The sequence below is a fragment of the Tetrao urogallus genome (assembly GCF_951394365.1).
Source record: "Tetrao urogallus genome assembly, chromosome: 9".
NCBI lineage: Eukaryota > Metazoa > Chordata > Aves > Galliformes > Phasianidae > Tetrao > Tetrao urogallus.
In genome coordinates, this window is record NC_136822.1 from 823308 (window position 1) to 835654 (window position 12347).

The 12347-nt window shown below is 49.5% G+C and overlaps 1 protein-coding gene across 1 annotated transcript in view; it reads left to right on the forward strand.

Moving 5' to 3' along the window:
* The window catches only part of GPC1 (glypican 1), a gene marked incomplete at both ends in the record, with an annotated part of 157659 nt that overhangs the window by 136209 nt on the left and 9103 nt on the right, over positions 1–12347 (forward strand). The window contains one exon of the mRNA XM_079539678.1: positions 2236–2627. Coding sequence (XP_079395804.1) covers positions 2236–2627 — 392 coding nt within the window. The remainder of the gene's footprint in view (positions 1–2235; positions 2628–12347) is intronic.

Sequence of the window (12347 nt, forward strand, 5' to 3'; positions counted from 1 at the left end):
CCTTAAACAGACAAATGGGGCTGTTGAGTTTGCTGGCATTTTCTTCCTCCGGATGGTGAGTGCCAAGCCATCAGCTTTAAACAGGAAGATGAGCAAACAAATACAAATCAGTCCTCTGGGGAGGGGGGGGATCCCAGCGCAGCCATGCACTGCCACCCGGGTCAAATCCAGTGAGAGTGGATTGCTTCAATCTGAAAACCCATTTTTTAATTTATATATAAAACCAGTGTTTTAATTTAGATCAACACATTTTTGTTTTCTTTGTGCTAAGACTTATCTTGCTTACAAACCATCAGAAGTACTTAAAGGAAAATGTGAGCTATGAAGCAGTAGGCGATGTGGCTGGAGGAGTCAGGCTGCTCATCCTTGGAAGCAGTTTGCTCACATAGCAGGAGTTCCTGCATTAGCAGCCATGGGCAGCTGCAGGTGTTCTTGTTTGTTCTGTCCTCTCGTTGAGTTCTGGCTTCATTCAAATCTGAGAAACTAGGTTGAAAATTGTAGTGTAGGAAAGACTGCCCCAGAAATCAGGCTGGTAGAAATGAGCCTATACTGGCTATACAATTTCAGGGCTGTTTATAGTCAGCGGTGTTCCCTCAAAAAATACTTTGTTTAAAAACTTTGTATCTGCACTATACATTTTTCAGAAGCTTTTCTTTCTTTTCTTCTATGCTTTGTCACAGTGAACTTCATATATATGCCTTAAATGCATGCTGTTTGACTGTTAGTGCATTTTAATTGAATAATGGTTTCCCTTCAACTAGAGCTTACCATACATCACCAAAAAAAAAAGCTTAGATTTAAAGAAGAGTATAATAAGGTTTGCTTCAGAAAGGCCTTAAAAGGTATGAACGTAATTGAAGTGAAAGTTATCATTCAAGTCATTTTTCTCCTCTCACTGACTTGAATGGTGGCTCAAGTTGCTGATGTCAATCAATACATTGAATCGGGCCTGTGCTGCTGGGAGTTCCCTGCGGGGCAGCCTGAAGGAGCCAGCAGGATGGGGATGGGAGCACGCACAGGTGCTGGGGGCAGAGCGGTGTGTCATCGCCCTGCTCTGCAGTCACACTTCTGTCACGGCTGTGCCCACTGAGCCTGAGGCGTGGAACCACCTCGCTGCTTGTACCTAAATAAAAGCGTGGTGCAAATTAGCAAATGGGATGAGAACCTCCAACACAGCAGCACTGGCCTCTCTCCCAAAGCACCTGGGTGCATCCAGTTCCTGCCTCAGGCTGAGCACCTCCTGCAGCGCTAGCTGACAGCTCTGGCATAGTACAGGGCAGGGAAGCAGTGCCAGCTGATGCATTTTGAAAGGAAATTGTGGAAGTAACAGTATAGCACATTCCTTTTTCTCCTCAGCTATATAAGCAATTCCTCAGATGAGTGACACTAAGGTTCTTGTCTTCACTGAATAGCTGGAGTTCTGTGCGCTTGCCTGAAAATTGCTGGTGTGATGAGCAGGTTGCTGAAGCCTCTTGCAAGGCAGTGGGAGTCTGTACAAGTTGGGTGCTTCTCAGTGTGGCACCTGCATGGCTGCTTCTGGTGAACATGAGCACAATTCTTCTGTGGATTTTACGCTGAATCAAGTAATTGTCTTGTATCTCTCTAATGGGCAGAGATTCAAGCTCAGGAGTTGTTTGCTCACCTGCTATGTGCCGGAGTTCTGCCCCTGGCTATTCTTTGCTACCTTGTGCATGCGAACTCTCTGTGCCCTGGGGTGCAGAACAAAAGCATTTAGCACCTGCCGTGCTGACAAGTCTATGTCAGAATGATTCTCATGGCAGATTACAGATGAGGCTTGCCAAGGTTAGCCAGCAGAAATCAGGCTGCAGAATGGCACAGATGATGACAATGCACAGCTGCTGTAAGATTTCTGCAGGCTGCACTGGGCATGCCTACACAGTGCCCCTGGCCGCGAGCGTTGGCTGGTGTGCTGCCTGGCTGCGGACCGACTGTGGAAGCAGCGGGGCCTTTTGCTGCTACAGCAGGGCAGGAGTCCTTGGTGAGCATAGAGAATATCCTCAGTTGTGGCCTCTGGGGAGATGGATGGGATCAGGCCATGATGCTCTGGGGCTGCATTGGGGTTTCTCCTTTACTCTTCTCATCTGAAGCTGCAGGCTGAGCAGCTGGGTAAGGCTGGGTAGAGGAAAAGCTCTGTCAGGGCAGTTGTGCTGCTGGAAGGCACAGCCCGCTAGGTTCCTTCTTATCCAACTGACCTCTTCTTTCCTCTCTCTTCAGATTATTTCCAGGATTTGTTGAACAAGTCAGAAAAAGGCCTTTACGATACTTTTCCAAGCCTGTATGGAGAACTGTACACTCAGAACACAAAAGTCTTCAAGGACTTGTACAGCGAGCTGCGCCGCTATTACAGGGGCTCCAACATCAACTTGGAAGAGGCCCTGAATGAATTCTGGACACGCTTGCTGGAGCGGCTCTTCAAGCTGATGAATCCCCAGTACCACATCACTGATGAGTACCTGGACTGCATGGTGAAACACGCAGAGCAGCACAAGCCCTTCGGGGAAGTTCCCAGGGACCTGAAGGTGAAGGCAACACGAGCCTTCATCGTGGCACGCTCCTATGCACAGGGCTTCCTCGTGGGCAGCGACGTGGTCAAAAAGGTTTCTCAGGTATGTGGGGGTTCCCCCTTCCTCTCAGCCCCAGTTGGCCAGAGGCAGTCTACTTTTGGTCAGGAAGAAGTACATTTGCCCTTGAGTTTTCGTGACAAAGCAGGCAGGCATTTTAGGTTTTGTAAAGCAAACTGCTTGAGGGTAGCCCATCAGTAGAAGGGAGCAGCAAGCATGGTCTTCTGCAAGCTTTGGGAGTGCCTGCCAGAGAAGCAAGGCATTGTTCACCACAAATCAGACCTTACCTCATTTCAGCCTGCATGGCAGAGGGCCAAGGAGATGTCCGTTACCCGGGCTGCAAAGCTGTTTTGTTGCTTGCCCAGATTCCTCACATTTCTCTGGCAGGGAAATGACATGCCTCTAAGTCATGCTACCTTGGTTTCCTACTTGATGGAGATAGGATGTAGGGTAGGCAGGACTGGCTGGCCAAGTGTGCAGAGAGATGCATTTTGGTGGTTGCGTCTGTTTCTGTCACTGTGTGTATTAGTACCACTTCTGTGTACAGGGAGGTGAGTTTGAAGAGTGTGTTGGGATCTTCAGGGATGAAAGGTTCTATATAAACCTAAATTAATGTGGCTGAATCCAGGGTTTCAGGAGGAAGGAAACTGTCTATATTCTTTACTGAAGTAGCAGCCTTTCAAAGCAAGGTGGTGAAATAAGATAATCAGGCATTTCACACAGGTAGCAAAGAGAAAATCCCTGCTAAAATACGGCTTACACACTGCATGTGGAGATGGCAATCACCAGGCATGAGATTCAGGGTGTGATTAAACTGAATGTTAAATATGGAATCGCAGTTAATTTCCTTGGAAAGTAATGTATAGCAGAGGATGGTACTATTTGAGACAGCAAATTCAGACTTTGATCTCAGGAAGAAACATTAATGTGGTAACAGTGACAAATGCCTTAATTTATCTATGTGGGGCCATAAAACTGTTCCACTACCCAAAAGCCTTTGTACATCTCATTAACATCACACTCTTCTGGCACTTAAGACAGATAAAAGAAGAGAATGGTGTATTTTCAGGCAGATCAAAGTAAAACATTTTTCATATCTCCTTTGACTGGCAGAGCGTGCCAGCATGCCGTGGTTCCACCTTCTGCCATGTGTGGTGGGTGAATCAGACTGGCGGGACAGCTGCAGTCCTGTTGTCAGTGGGAGAGGAGCTGAGATACTGATGTGCAGTGTTCCTTCATCTTCACATGGGCTTCCTCCTGTGGGATTTCAGTTGTGGAACCCCTTTCCTGAATGCTCCTTACTCTTGGTTGCTTATTGCACGGCACATGAGGAAAAGTGACCTGTCTCTGGACTTGAAGCATAGGGCAGGTGCTCCTCTGCTCTTTGCTTTCCCACCCTCTGAGGCATCCATCCCACCCCATGTCCTCAGATGCTCCTCTCCCCATAGCACTCCCTGGGCTCACAGTTAGGCTGGCTTGCTGCTACTGTCACACAGCCTGCAGAAGCTGAGTCAGGACAGCCCAGCCAGTCCTCCATGACAGCTCATTTTGAAACGAAGACCAAAACCAGCCCATTTTCCCCATCATCACGACTGGGTTTGCTTAATAGCCCTCAGCCATAACCAAAATAAAAGGCCTGGTTTATCCAGTTACACCTGGTGTAACATGAAGTGCTCTCACTGACGTGCTGGCGACTGTGCCTGCACGTGATGCAGAGCATTACAGAGCATGTGGTCAGGAGCAGGAGAAGCCAAGTATTGTCTTCAGCAAAAGCCTTTATCGATGAGCGGGTATGAATCTTCCTCCTATGTGTCCTGCTGACAAGTTCCAAGTTCTACCCCAGAGCTGTTTGTCTCAACTGTTGCCCTCTTGACAGCCCCTGCCCAGCCAATAGCAGTTCTCTTCTCACTAAATGGAGAGGCTGTCCTGGCCCACAGCCCGCCAGTACAGCCATGGACCTTCCTCCTCATTTGGGCAGGGTTCACAACTGCAGCTTTGGTGCCATTCACTTCTCATCTTGCTTTATATTTATGACATTAGGAAAAAGCTTGAAAGACTTTATTTAAGATCAGAGGCTGGGATCAGACTTTCCTGGCAGCTAATGGCATCATCCAAAAGTAATTCTTGGAGCTGAAATTGCTCACAGAGCAGTGGTGTTTTGATCAGGAAGTGTGGGGACAGCCCACTGAAGGCAGCATACAGAAATAAATTATCTAGGCCTGAGCTTCTGAAAAATCAGATTAATTTGTTTCTATTTGCATATATAGCTGCAAATCTCAGAAGAGCTCCTCATTTCTATTCACTGGCATCACTGGCATGTGGCCAGCTGCACAGGGACGGGGCAAAGGGAGCAGGCATCCCGTGGGGCATAAAGAGATGGGCGCCGTGCTGCAGGCAGGGCCGCACAAGGCAGAGCAGAAGGGGACAGTCCCCTCCCTCTCCCTCCTGCCACCCCTTGGTGAAGCCACGCTGCATGCATGTTTAGGATTCTTTTGCTTTACTGTGCAGTTGGCAGCTGCCCAAAAATAGCATTTGCTGCGACTCGGAGCTTTATCTGAACAGGTGAAGGCCTGTGCTGGGGGCTTGCTGGCTTCCAGCTGCTGCTGGGGGCCCCACGTGGGCCTGAGAGATCGCTGTGTTCAGTGACGAGAGCAGGAACGTGCCCTGTGGTGCGGTTGGGTTGAGGTGCTGTGGGATGGGAAGGAGAACTGAGATGGCAAGGATGGCAACGGTTGAGGGATAACCCCTTATAAGAAGGGAAGAAAGTCCTCATTGGAGATGCAGCATGATGAACAGGGACATCCTGACTGCTTCTCTTCTTTATCGCTCTCATTGTGATTCAGCCCAGGTGTTAGTTGGAACTTTGACACGAAGGGCAGGCAGCAGAGGCGATCTTGGCTGCACCAGGGTACCCAAGCTGCAGTGAGACCACATGGTCCAACGCTGCTGCCTCCTGCATCCCGGTGAGGAGCTGGCTGAGCTGATGGGTGGGAGGAGGGCTGCCCACACCGCTGGGTTCAGAGCCCTCTGCTTTCCTCAGGACTGCACAACCTGCAGATCCCAGTGAGGGCATGGAAAAAGTGAAGAAGTAATGCTCCATTTCTAAAGGTAGGGAGTGTGTTAAATAGGTTCTGCTCCTCTGGCAGAAAGTGAATGATTGGAACAGTCTTTCTTTTGCTGCATCTCTGCTGCTCCTCGCTCCAGAATTCTGTTTCCCCACAGTGATGGGGATCAATGTGGATCAGCAGCAGCTTCGTGAGCAAGAAACACTTATTTAAATAATCAATTTTAATAATTGTGTGCGTTTCTTTTTCTAAGAAGATGTTCTTAAAGAAGACTGGTTCTCTTTCAAGGCTGAAACAAAATATGGTGATTTTCATTACTAATTATAAGCCTTTTCACTAAGCCCTCTGTTTCATTTTACTGATGAAGGTTGTCTACCAGTACATTTGTATTTGAGCAATACTGTCTCCTACCATACATTTCAGTCTTCTTTTTTAAACTTCTCAGGATAAGGTAGATGGCAGCTTTCTTGCCATTTACCATACGAGTAATTTTTAAAAACATGGTGGGTCAAGCAACATTTGGATTGAAACTGAATTCCAATTAAAAAGGCCCCAAAATAGTATTTGTAGCAGTGATTTTAGTAGTTAAATGAACGTGCTTGATACATATGGAAAATAATGATTATCTTAGCATGATTTACATTTCCAGCAAGACAAGAACTTAACAAAGACAGTATGATCATCCCCAGCCCTCATCTTCCTTGAAGCTGTGTCTGTCACTCATGCCCCAGGGTTTTTCATAGCTTGGAAGGATGTACAGCTCACTTCTGTCTTGGGTGAACTATCTGTAAAATTGATTGAATAAAATGAAGTGAAGAATATAGTCTCTTTTACAGTTAGGAAATCACTTTGTTAAATAGCTCAAGCGCAATGAATTCCTGCCCCGTGTTCATATGTGACACATCTCCATCCTCTCAGAGTATTATCTTTATTCAGAGCATCAGTAGCAAGTGCACGCAACCATAAAATACATTTTATTTCACCTAAAGACTTTCACTTTTGTAATGAAGTTTTGTATTGATAAAAATTGCCCTCTCCTTGATCCTGAAATGTCAGTGAAGTCCAGTTGGCTTGTCATTGCTTGACAGAAGTGTGTTTCTGTGCTACAGCACTTGACAGCAGGACACTGCTCTGCAGAGACTGCCTTAGTCCCAGGGAGCTGTAAAGATGCCTAAATAAAATCTCTCTTGAGTTGACGTGCTGCTTCACAGGGTCAGAAGCTCTCCCCTGGCACCTGTGCTCACCAGGAGGCGGCATTTCCTTCAGAGAGATCATCTGCGTGCTCCTCTGTTCAGGCAGAAGCACCTTCACCTAGAGACAGCTCTGCACGTCTTGATAAGAGAACGTTCATCCAGAAGTTCAGCCTCAGACTCGGCCTCTCCCTGAATACCATAGAATCAGAATCACAGAATCATACAGTGGCTTGGGTTGGAAGGGAACAGAAATCCCACTCAGCCCCAACTGCCTGCCACGGGCAGGGACACCTCCCACCAGGTCAGGGCTGCCTTTGGTGATGTCTTCTCTCTTGGAGAGCTGTCCTCATGCAGATCACACATGGAATTGCGTGGCTGGAAGTGTTTCAAATGGAAGTTGCAGTCAGCCTGATTCCCTCCTCAGACCCAGAATTCTGATGTCCCTTGCCCAGAGCTGCTTCCCAAGCCTGAGCAGAGAGTGGCCGCTCTAGGCAGCACCCAGCCCAGCTGTTGCTGTGTCCCCTGTGAGCACCTCTCGGAGCCCCCTGCTCCTTTATAGCACCGAGTAAAGCTGGGCAGAGTTAGGCAGTGAGGCCTGAGTTTGTTTGGATGGATTCAGAGTGAGCTGTATGGCTCTTTATGGTGGGTTTTTTTTCAGGTATTTCTTTCTAGTACTTCTAGTCCGCAAAAAACCTGCAAGTATTCAGAATATAATATAAATAGCACGTGCAAATAGATACTTATCTCATATGTTTACCTGCTGGTTAAAAGGCAATTGAATCAGGTTTTCAAGGGATTGAAAATTGTGCCAGCTGGAAATCAGTGCATCAGATGAACAGAGGAGGAACGGTGGTGTCTGTCAACATCTCCCCACAGAGGGAGAGCAGCATGAGGGCTACCCATCTGTATACATCCATACACCAGTCTTCCTTTGTTATCTGGAGGCAGGTGGCACTGGACAAGGACACAAAGTCCCACGACCTCCCAAGGCCCTGTCCTCTGCCATCCCTGCGGGCTGTGCTGCCTCTGACATTGGCACTGCCCGCTGCAGGCACTGTGCTGCTGGCTGCCGGGCTATCACTGCTGCCCACTGTGCTGCCTGGGGTTGGTTGGGGTGCACCAGCTTTCATTTCTTTTATTTTTTTCTGAGTCTGCAAAATGCTCTTTTGGCCGCTGGGCTGGCCTCGCATCTGTCTCAAGCAGGGATGAAGCCAGGCAGTCTGTCTGTCCTCGGGCTTAGCACCGGCTCTGGACCACTGAGCATGAAGGACACATCTTTGGCACCAGCCTTTGTCCTCTGTACCTCACCCTGCACTGAGCTGAGTGCTGTGAGGAAGAAGGAGGGCTGCTGGCTGCAGATCATCTGTGCCTACCGCTGCATCCAGAAGCCATGGCTTGCTTTCAAGGTCCCTCAAAAGAGGTTTTGGAAACATGACTGATGCATCTTAAATGATGGGCTTGGTGAGGCTTAAAACCCACCGTGCTCCAGGAACTGACTGCTGTGCATTTCTATAAGAATATGCAAAATAATGACTGCAGTGATTATACAATTCATTAGACTTCGAAAGCACCATATTTCCATCGGCCCCGCAGCTGTTTCTTTTAGAGTTTTACTTGGAAGATGGGAAGTCTTGGTTTGTTTAACACACAGCAAGGTGCTAATTGCAGCAGGACTGGCACAAATGTGCACGAGGCAGCTGCTGGCCACACGGTCCGGGTGTTGGAAGCCAGGGCCGTGATGTGCAGTTCACACCTGGGGGTGGAAATCACAGCACCCCCTGTTCCTTTGATCACAGCGCTTTGAGGATCCTTCCTCGGAGAGGCCGCGAAGATGAAATGTGAAAATAAGAGGTGCACAAGGATAGCAGCAAACTGCAGATCTGCCGTGTTTTCTCACAGCGGCGGTGCAAAGAGCTGCCCCTGACCTTAAGTAAGCATCAGCTGGCTCAGAAATGTGAGCTGTGACAGTGCTGGTTTAACTGGTGATGCAGGGGCTTAAACGGCCATCTAAACGTTCAGAGTGGAAAAATATACCTGTGAATATATGCAGGCCCAATCTGATGTACATTTGACACAGGCATTTTGTCCTCACCTCAGGGATCCCCACGCTGCCAGGTCCTGCAGTGCCAGCCGGAGGGGCGGGCAGGAGGCAGGGCCAGAGCTGCTCCGAGCAGGAGCTCGTGGGAACTCCAGAGCAGAACCGCAGGGCCTCGGCCATGGGTCTTACGGGCTGGCCTGGCCTTCCCCTTCCACAGCTGGCCTCTTCCTCTTCCCAGAGCCCTCCCTGCACCTCCTCTGGCTCCCAGGGTCACAAAGCACAGATGGCTCACAGCAGCCTGGGGATGAACGTGCGGGAGGAGCAGGGATAGGAGCAGAGCTCCACTTGTTCTGTTGGTGTTAAATGCCTTTCAGATGCACTGGACGGCCCCTGAACGCCAAGCGGCCCCATCATGTTGCAGCTAGGCTGCAGGTTCTCATTTGCTTTCAAGGGAGGCTTCAAAAGGAGAAAGGATTTGAGTGGAGTGGTTTTTGTTTTTTTCCCTTCCCTTGATCTAAGCCAACATTTCAAAGGCAGCATCTGCAGCTTGGCTGCGGGGTGTGGGTGCAGCCAGGGACCTCTGAGCAGGCACACAGCTGTGCTGTGGGGCCGGACCTGCTGTACACGCTGCCCCGTAGCAGTTCAGTGGTGCTCTGCCAGATGCCTGTGGCTTCCTACAGCTCAGCCTTCCTCACAGCTGGGATGCTGGGAAGGGGAGGAGGGTCATTGCTCTGTCAAAGAAGCCCTCAACCCCCTGGATGCTATGATGCAGAGCTTATCACAGTACCGGCACCTCTTTGTCACTAGTCCCCACAGGCGTGCTCTTTGCATCCCAAACTTAGTTCTTTGGTCTTTCCAGCCAATTCTGTCAAAAATAATTGGCTTGCACTATGGGGACAGGAGCCCTCGGCATGTCCACACTCAGGTGCCTTCAGTCCCCACGTATCTGGGAAGGATAGCCTCGTGTGCCCAAACTGCTTTTCCCATTCCACGAGCAGCTCTGCCTCCTCCGTGTCTTCATTTCACAAGTTCATTCTGAACTCATGCTTTAGGTAATCAGATAGCTTTGTTCTCCCTGCACATGTCTTAATGCAGGCGGAATGGGTGACTGTTTATCCCTCAACTCCTACATTTCTGTGAGTCTCTGCTTTGGAAGCATATTAATAAGCTGCTTGGCAGGAGCCTTCTTGGTTAGAAGCCTTGTAGGCTGAATGTTTTCTAAATTGTCTGGGGTGCTTGCAAGGAACCCAGCTTGGGACTAATCCCCCAGCCCATCCTCTCAGCAAATCGCTTGCAAAAGTCATTAATTTTACTGTAATTGATTTAAACATTGCTCAGGAGGGGGAAAATTGAGGGAAACAAATGCCGGTTTGAATGCCGAGAACTACGTGTCCTCAATTCTCTCTCATATTATCTCCACGTGTGCTCATTCCCCGCTGGCCCCTCTGCAAGCCGCTGCTGTCTCACAGCACACCGTCAGTCCCAGCGCTGCACTGTGGTGCCCTGCGCCCTGCAGAGCCGTGAGCTCCCCTCCCGCTCCAGACATGCACACACGAGGCTGTTTTCTGCTCTGGCCAAGCGCTCGCCTCCTGCAATTGGCAGCTGGCTGGGTGGCTCCATCAGCCGAGCACGGGCACATCAGGCTTTGGAAAGCAGCCATGGAAAAGCACAGAGCTCGGCTGCTGATGCAAGGCGCAGTCACGGGATACCTGACGACAGCCTCCTTGCAGTGTCAGTGCTGGTGGTGGCGCGGGGCTTTGTGAGCCGCAGCCACCTGTTCCCATTACATTAGCTCATTGCTACTCCGATCAGCTACTGCATCTCCAGCTGCAAAGTAGCTTTAATTAAAATGATTCATCGCTCAAGACCAAGTTGTCCCCCAGTTGGGGTATTTTTTAGAAGATAATGTTTTTTCCTTATCACTTCATCACTGGATTTGCACTTTCAAGGACTGCTCCCACTGATGTCGCTGGGATCAGAACGGAGTATGCAGATTTTAATGGAGCAGTGACACAGAAATAATGTATTTTTAGGTTGGGCTTGGCTTTGTTTGGCATGTTTATTTATACCCCTGGAAGCTGAATGAGGAGTGCCTTGGCTCTGAGCCGTATCTCTCAGTAACTTTCTTTTTTTGGGTCCTGGGTAAACGGCTTCTCCAATGTATCATGCATTTCTTCTTGACATCTTTATGCAGTTTCTATGTCACTGAGCTAAGACAGGACTATAGGTGCCATTAAAGCTAAAGTCAAGTCTCCATGTCAGCATGGGGAATCAAGGGCATTACACAGCCGATGCTGCTGAAAATTGCACCTTTGTAAGGTGAGCTCTGATACCTGTGTTCCATGCTTGGCAAGCATGAAGTCTTCACTTCAGCAAGGACTAAGGAGGTGTTGGAAGGACTCTGTTCCTGCACGTGCTCCCAGACCCCCAGCAGGACAGTGCAGGATCAGCGCCCCGCAGGGAGGAGCTCAGGGGCCTTCCCTCTGTTCTGTGCTGTGGGAGCAGAAGCCCAGGGCCAGGCTGGGTGGGACAGTGGGGAGCTGAGCTCTGCCAAGTGAAATGAGCATAGGATGCTCTCTGACATTGCTCCTTCGCCCTCTTGTTCCTCTGCTTTCTGCTCATCTCTGCAGTCTGCCTGTGCAAAGGGAGCACTACTGCAAACAGGTAGTGTGGATAATTCCTTGGAGAAAAGGAGAGGAGCCTGCTCTCTTCCCTAGAGAAAATCAATATTTATCCTATGCTAGGAGACTGAATGCTTGGCCCCTGCCAGGCTCAGGTTGGTGCATTGGAGATGCCACCAGCAGCTCCAAGGGCAGGCCACAGCGCGGGAGCAAGCAGTGATTGCCACCTCACTGGGCACTGAGCATCCCATGGCTGTCTGCCTGCAGGGAGAGCCACCTGCAGGAGTGACAGCGTGGCATCGTGGCAGCTCCACGCTCCTGCTTTCAAAGCAGAGTAGCCCAGCTTCCAGCACTCCAGAAGGCCAACAGTGCCACTGGTCACCAGGCCAGGGGGGTGCGTGGCCATGTCTGAGGGATTTGCTGTCTCAAGGCCAGAAGTGAATGTTTCTTTTCAGAATTTCTTCTTCCCCTAGAAGAAATGTACAAGACCATATTCAAGCTATTTTTCACTATCATTGAAGAGACAAGGGGCAAGTCTCAGGGCAGCAGCAGCAGCTGGAGGGTCAGGCATTTTCAGTTCGTTTCCCTCTGGAGGAGTGACAACTACCTGGTACTAAGCAAGGCCTGCATGCAGACTCTTGATATTTCTTTTTGTAAATGATTTTAAAAGAGTGATTAGAGAATTGGAAATGGGTGCAAGCAAAAAAGGAGGGGAGGATGCATTTAGTGATAAGACAGGGGAACAGCGAGCTCCATCAGCACCGCCATGGGGACCTCTGTGCTGCAGAGGCTGGGGCCCTACCTGGGTTCCCTATGCTCTGCCTCGTGGGATGGTTTGGTTTAAGGTG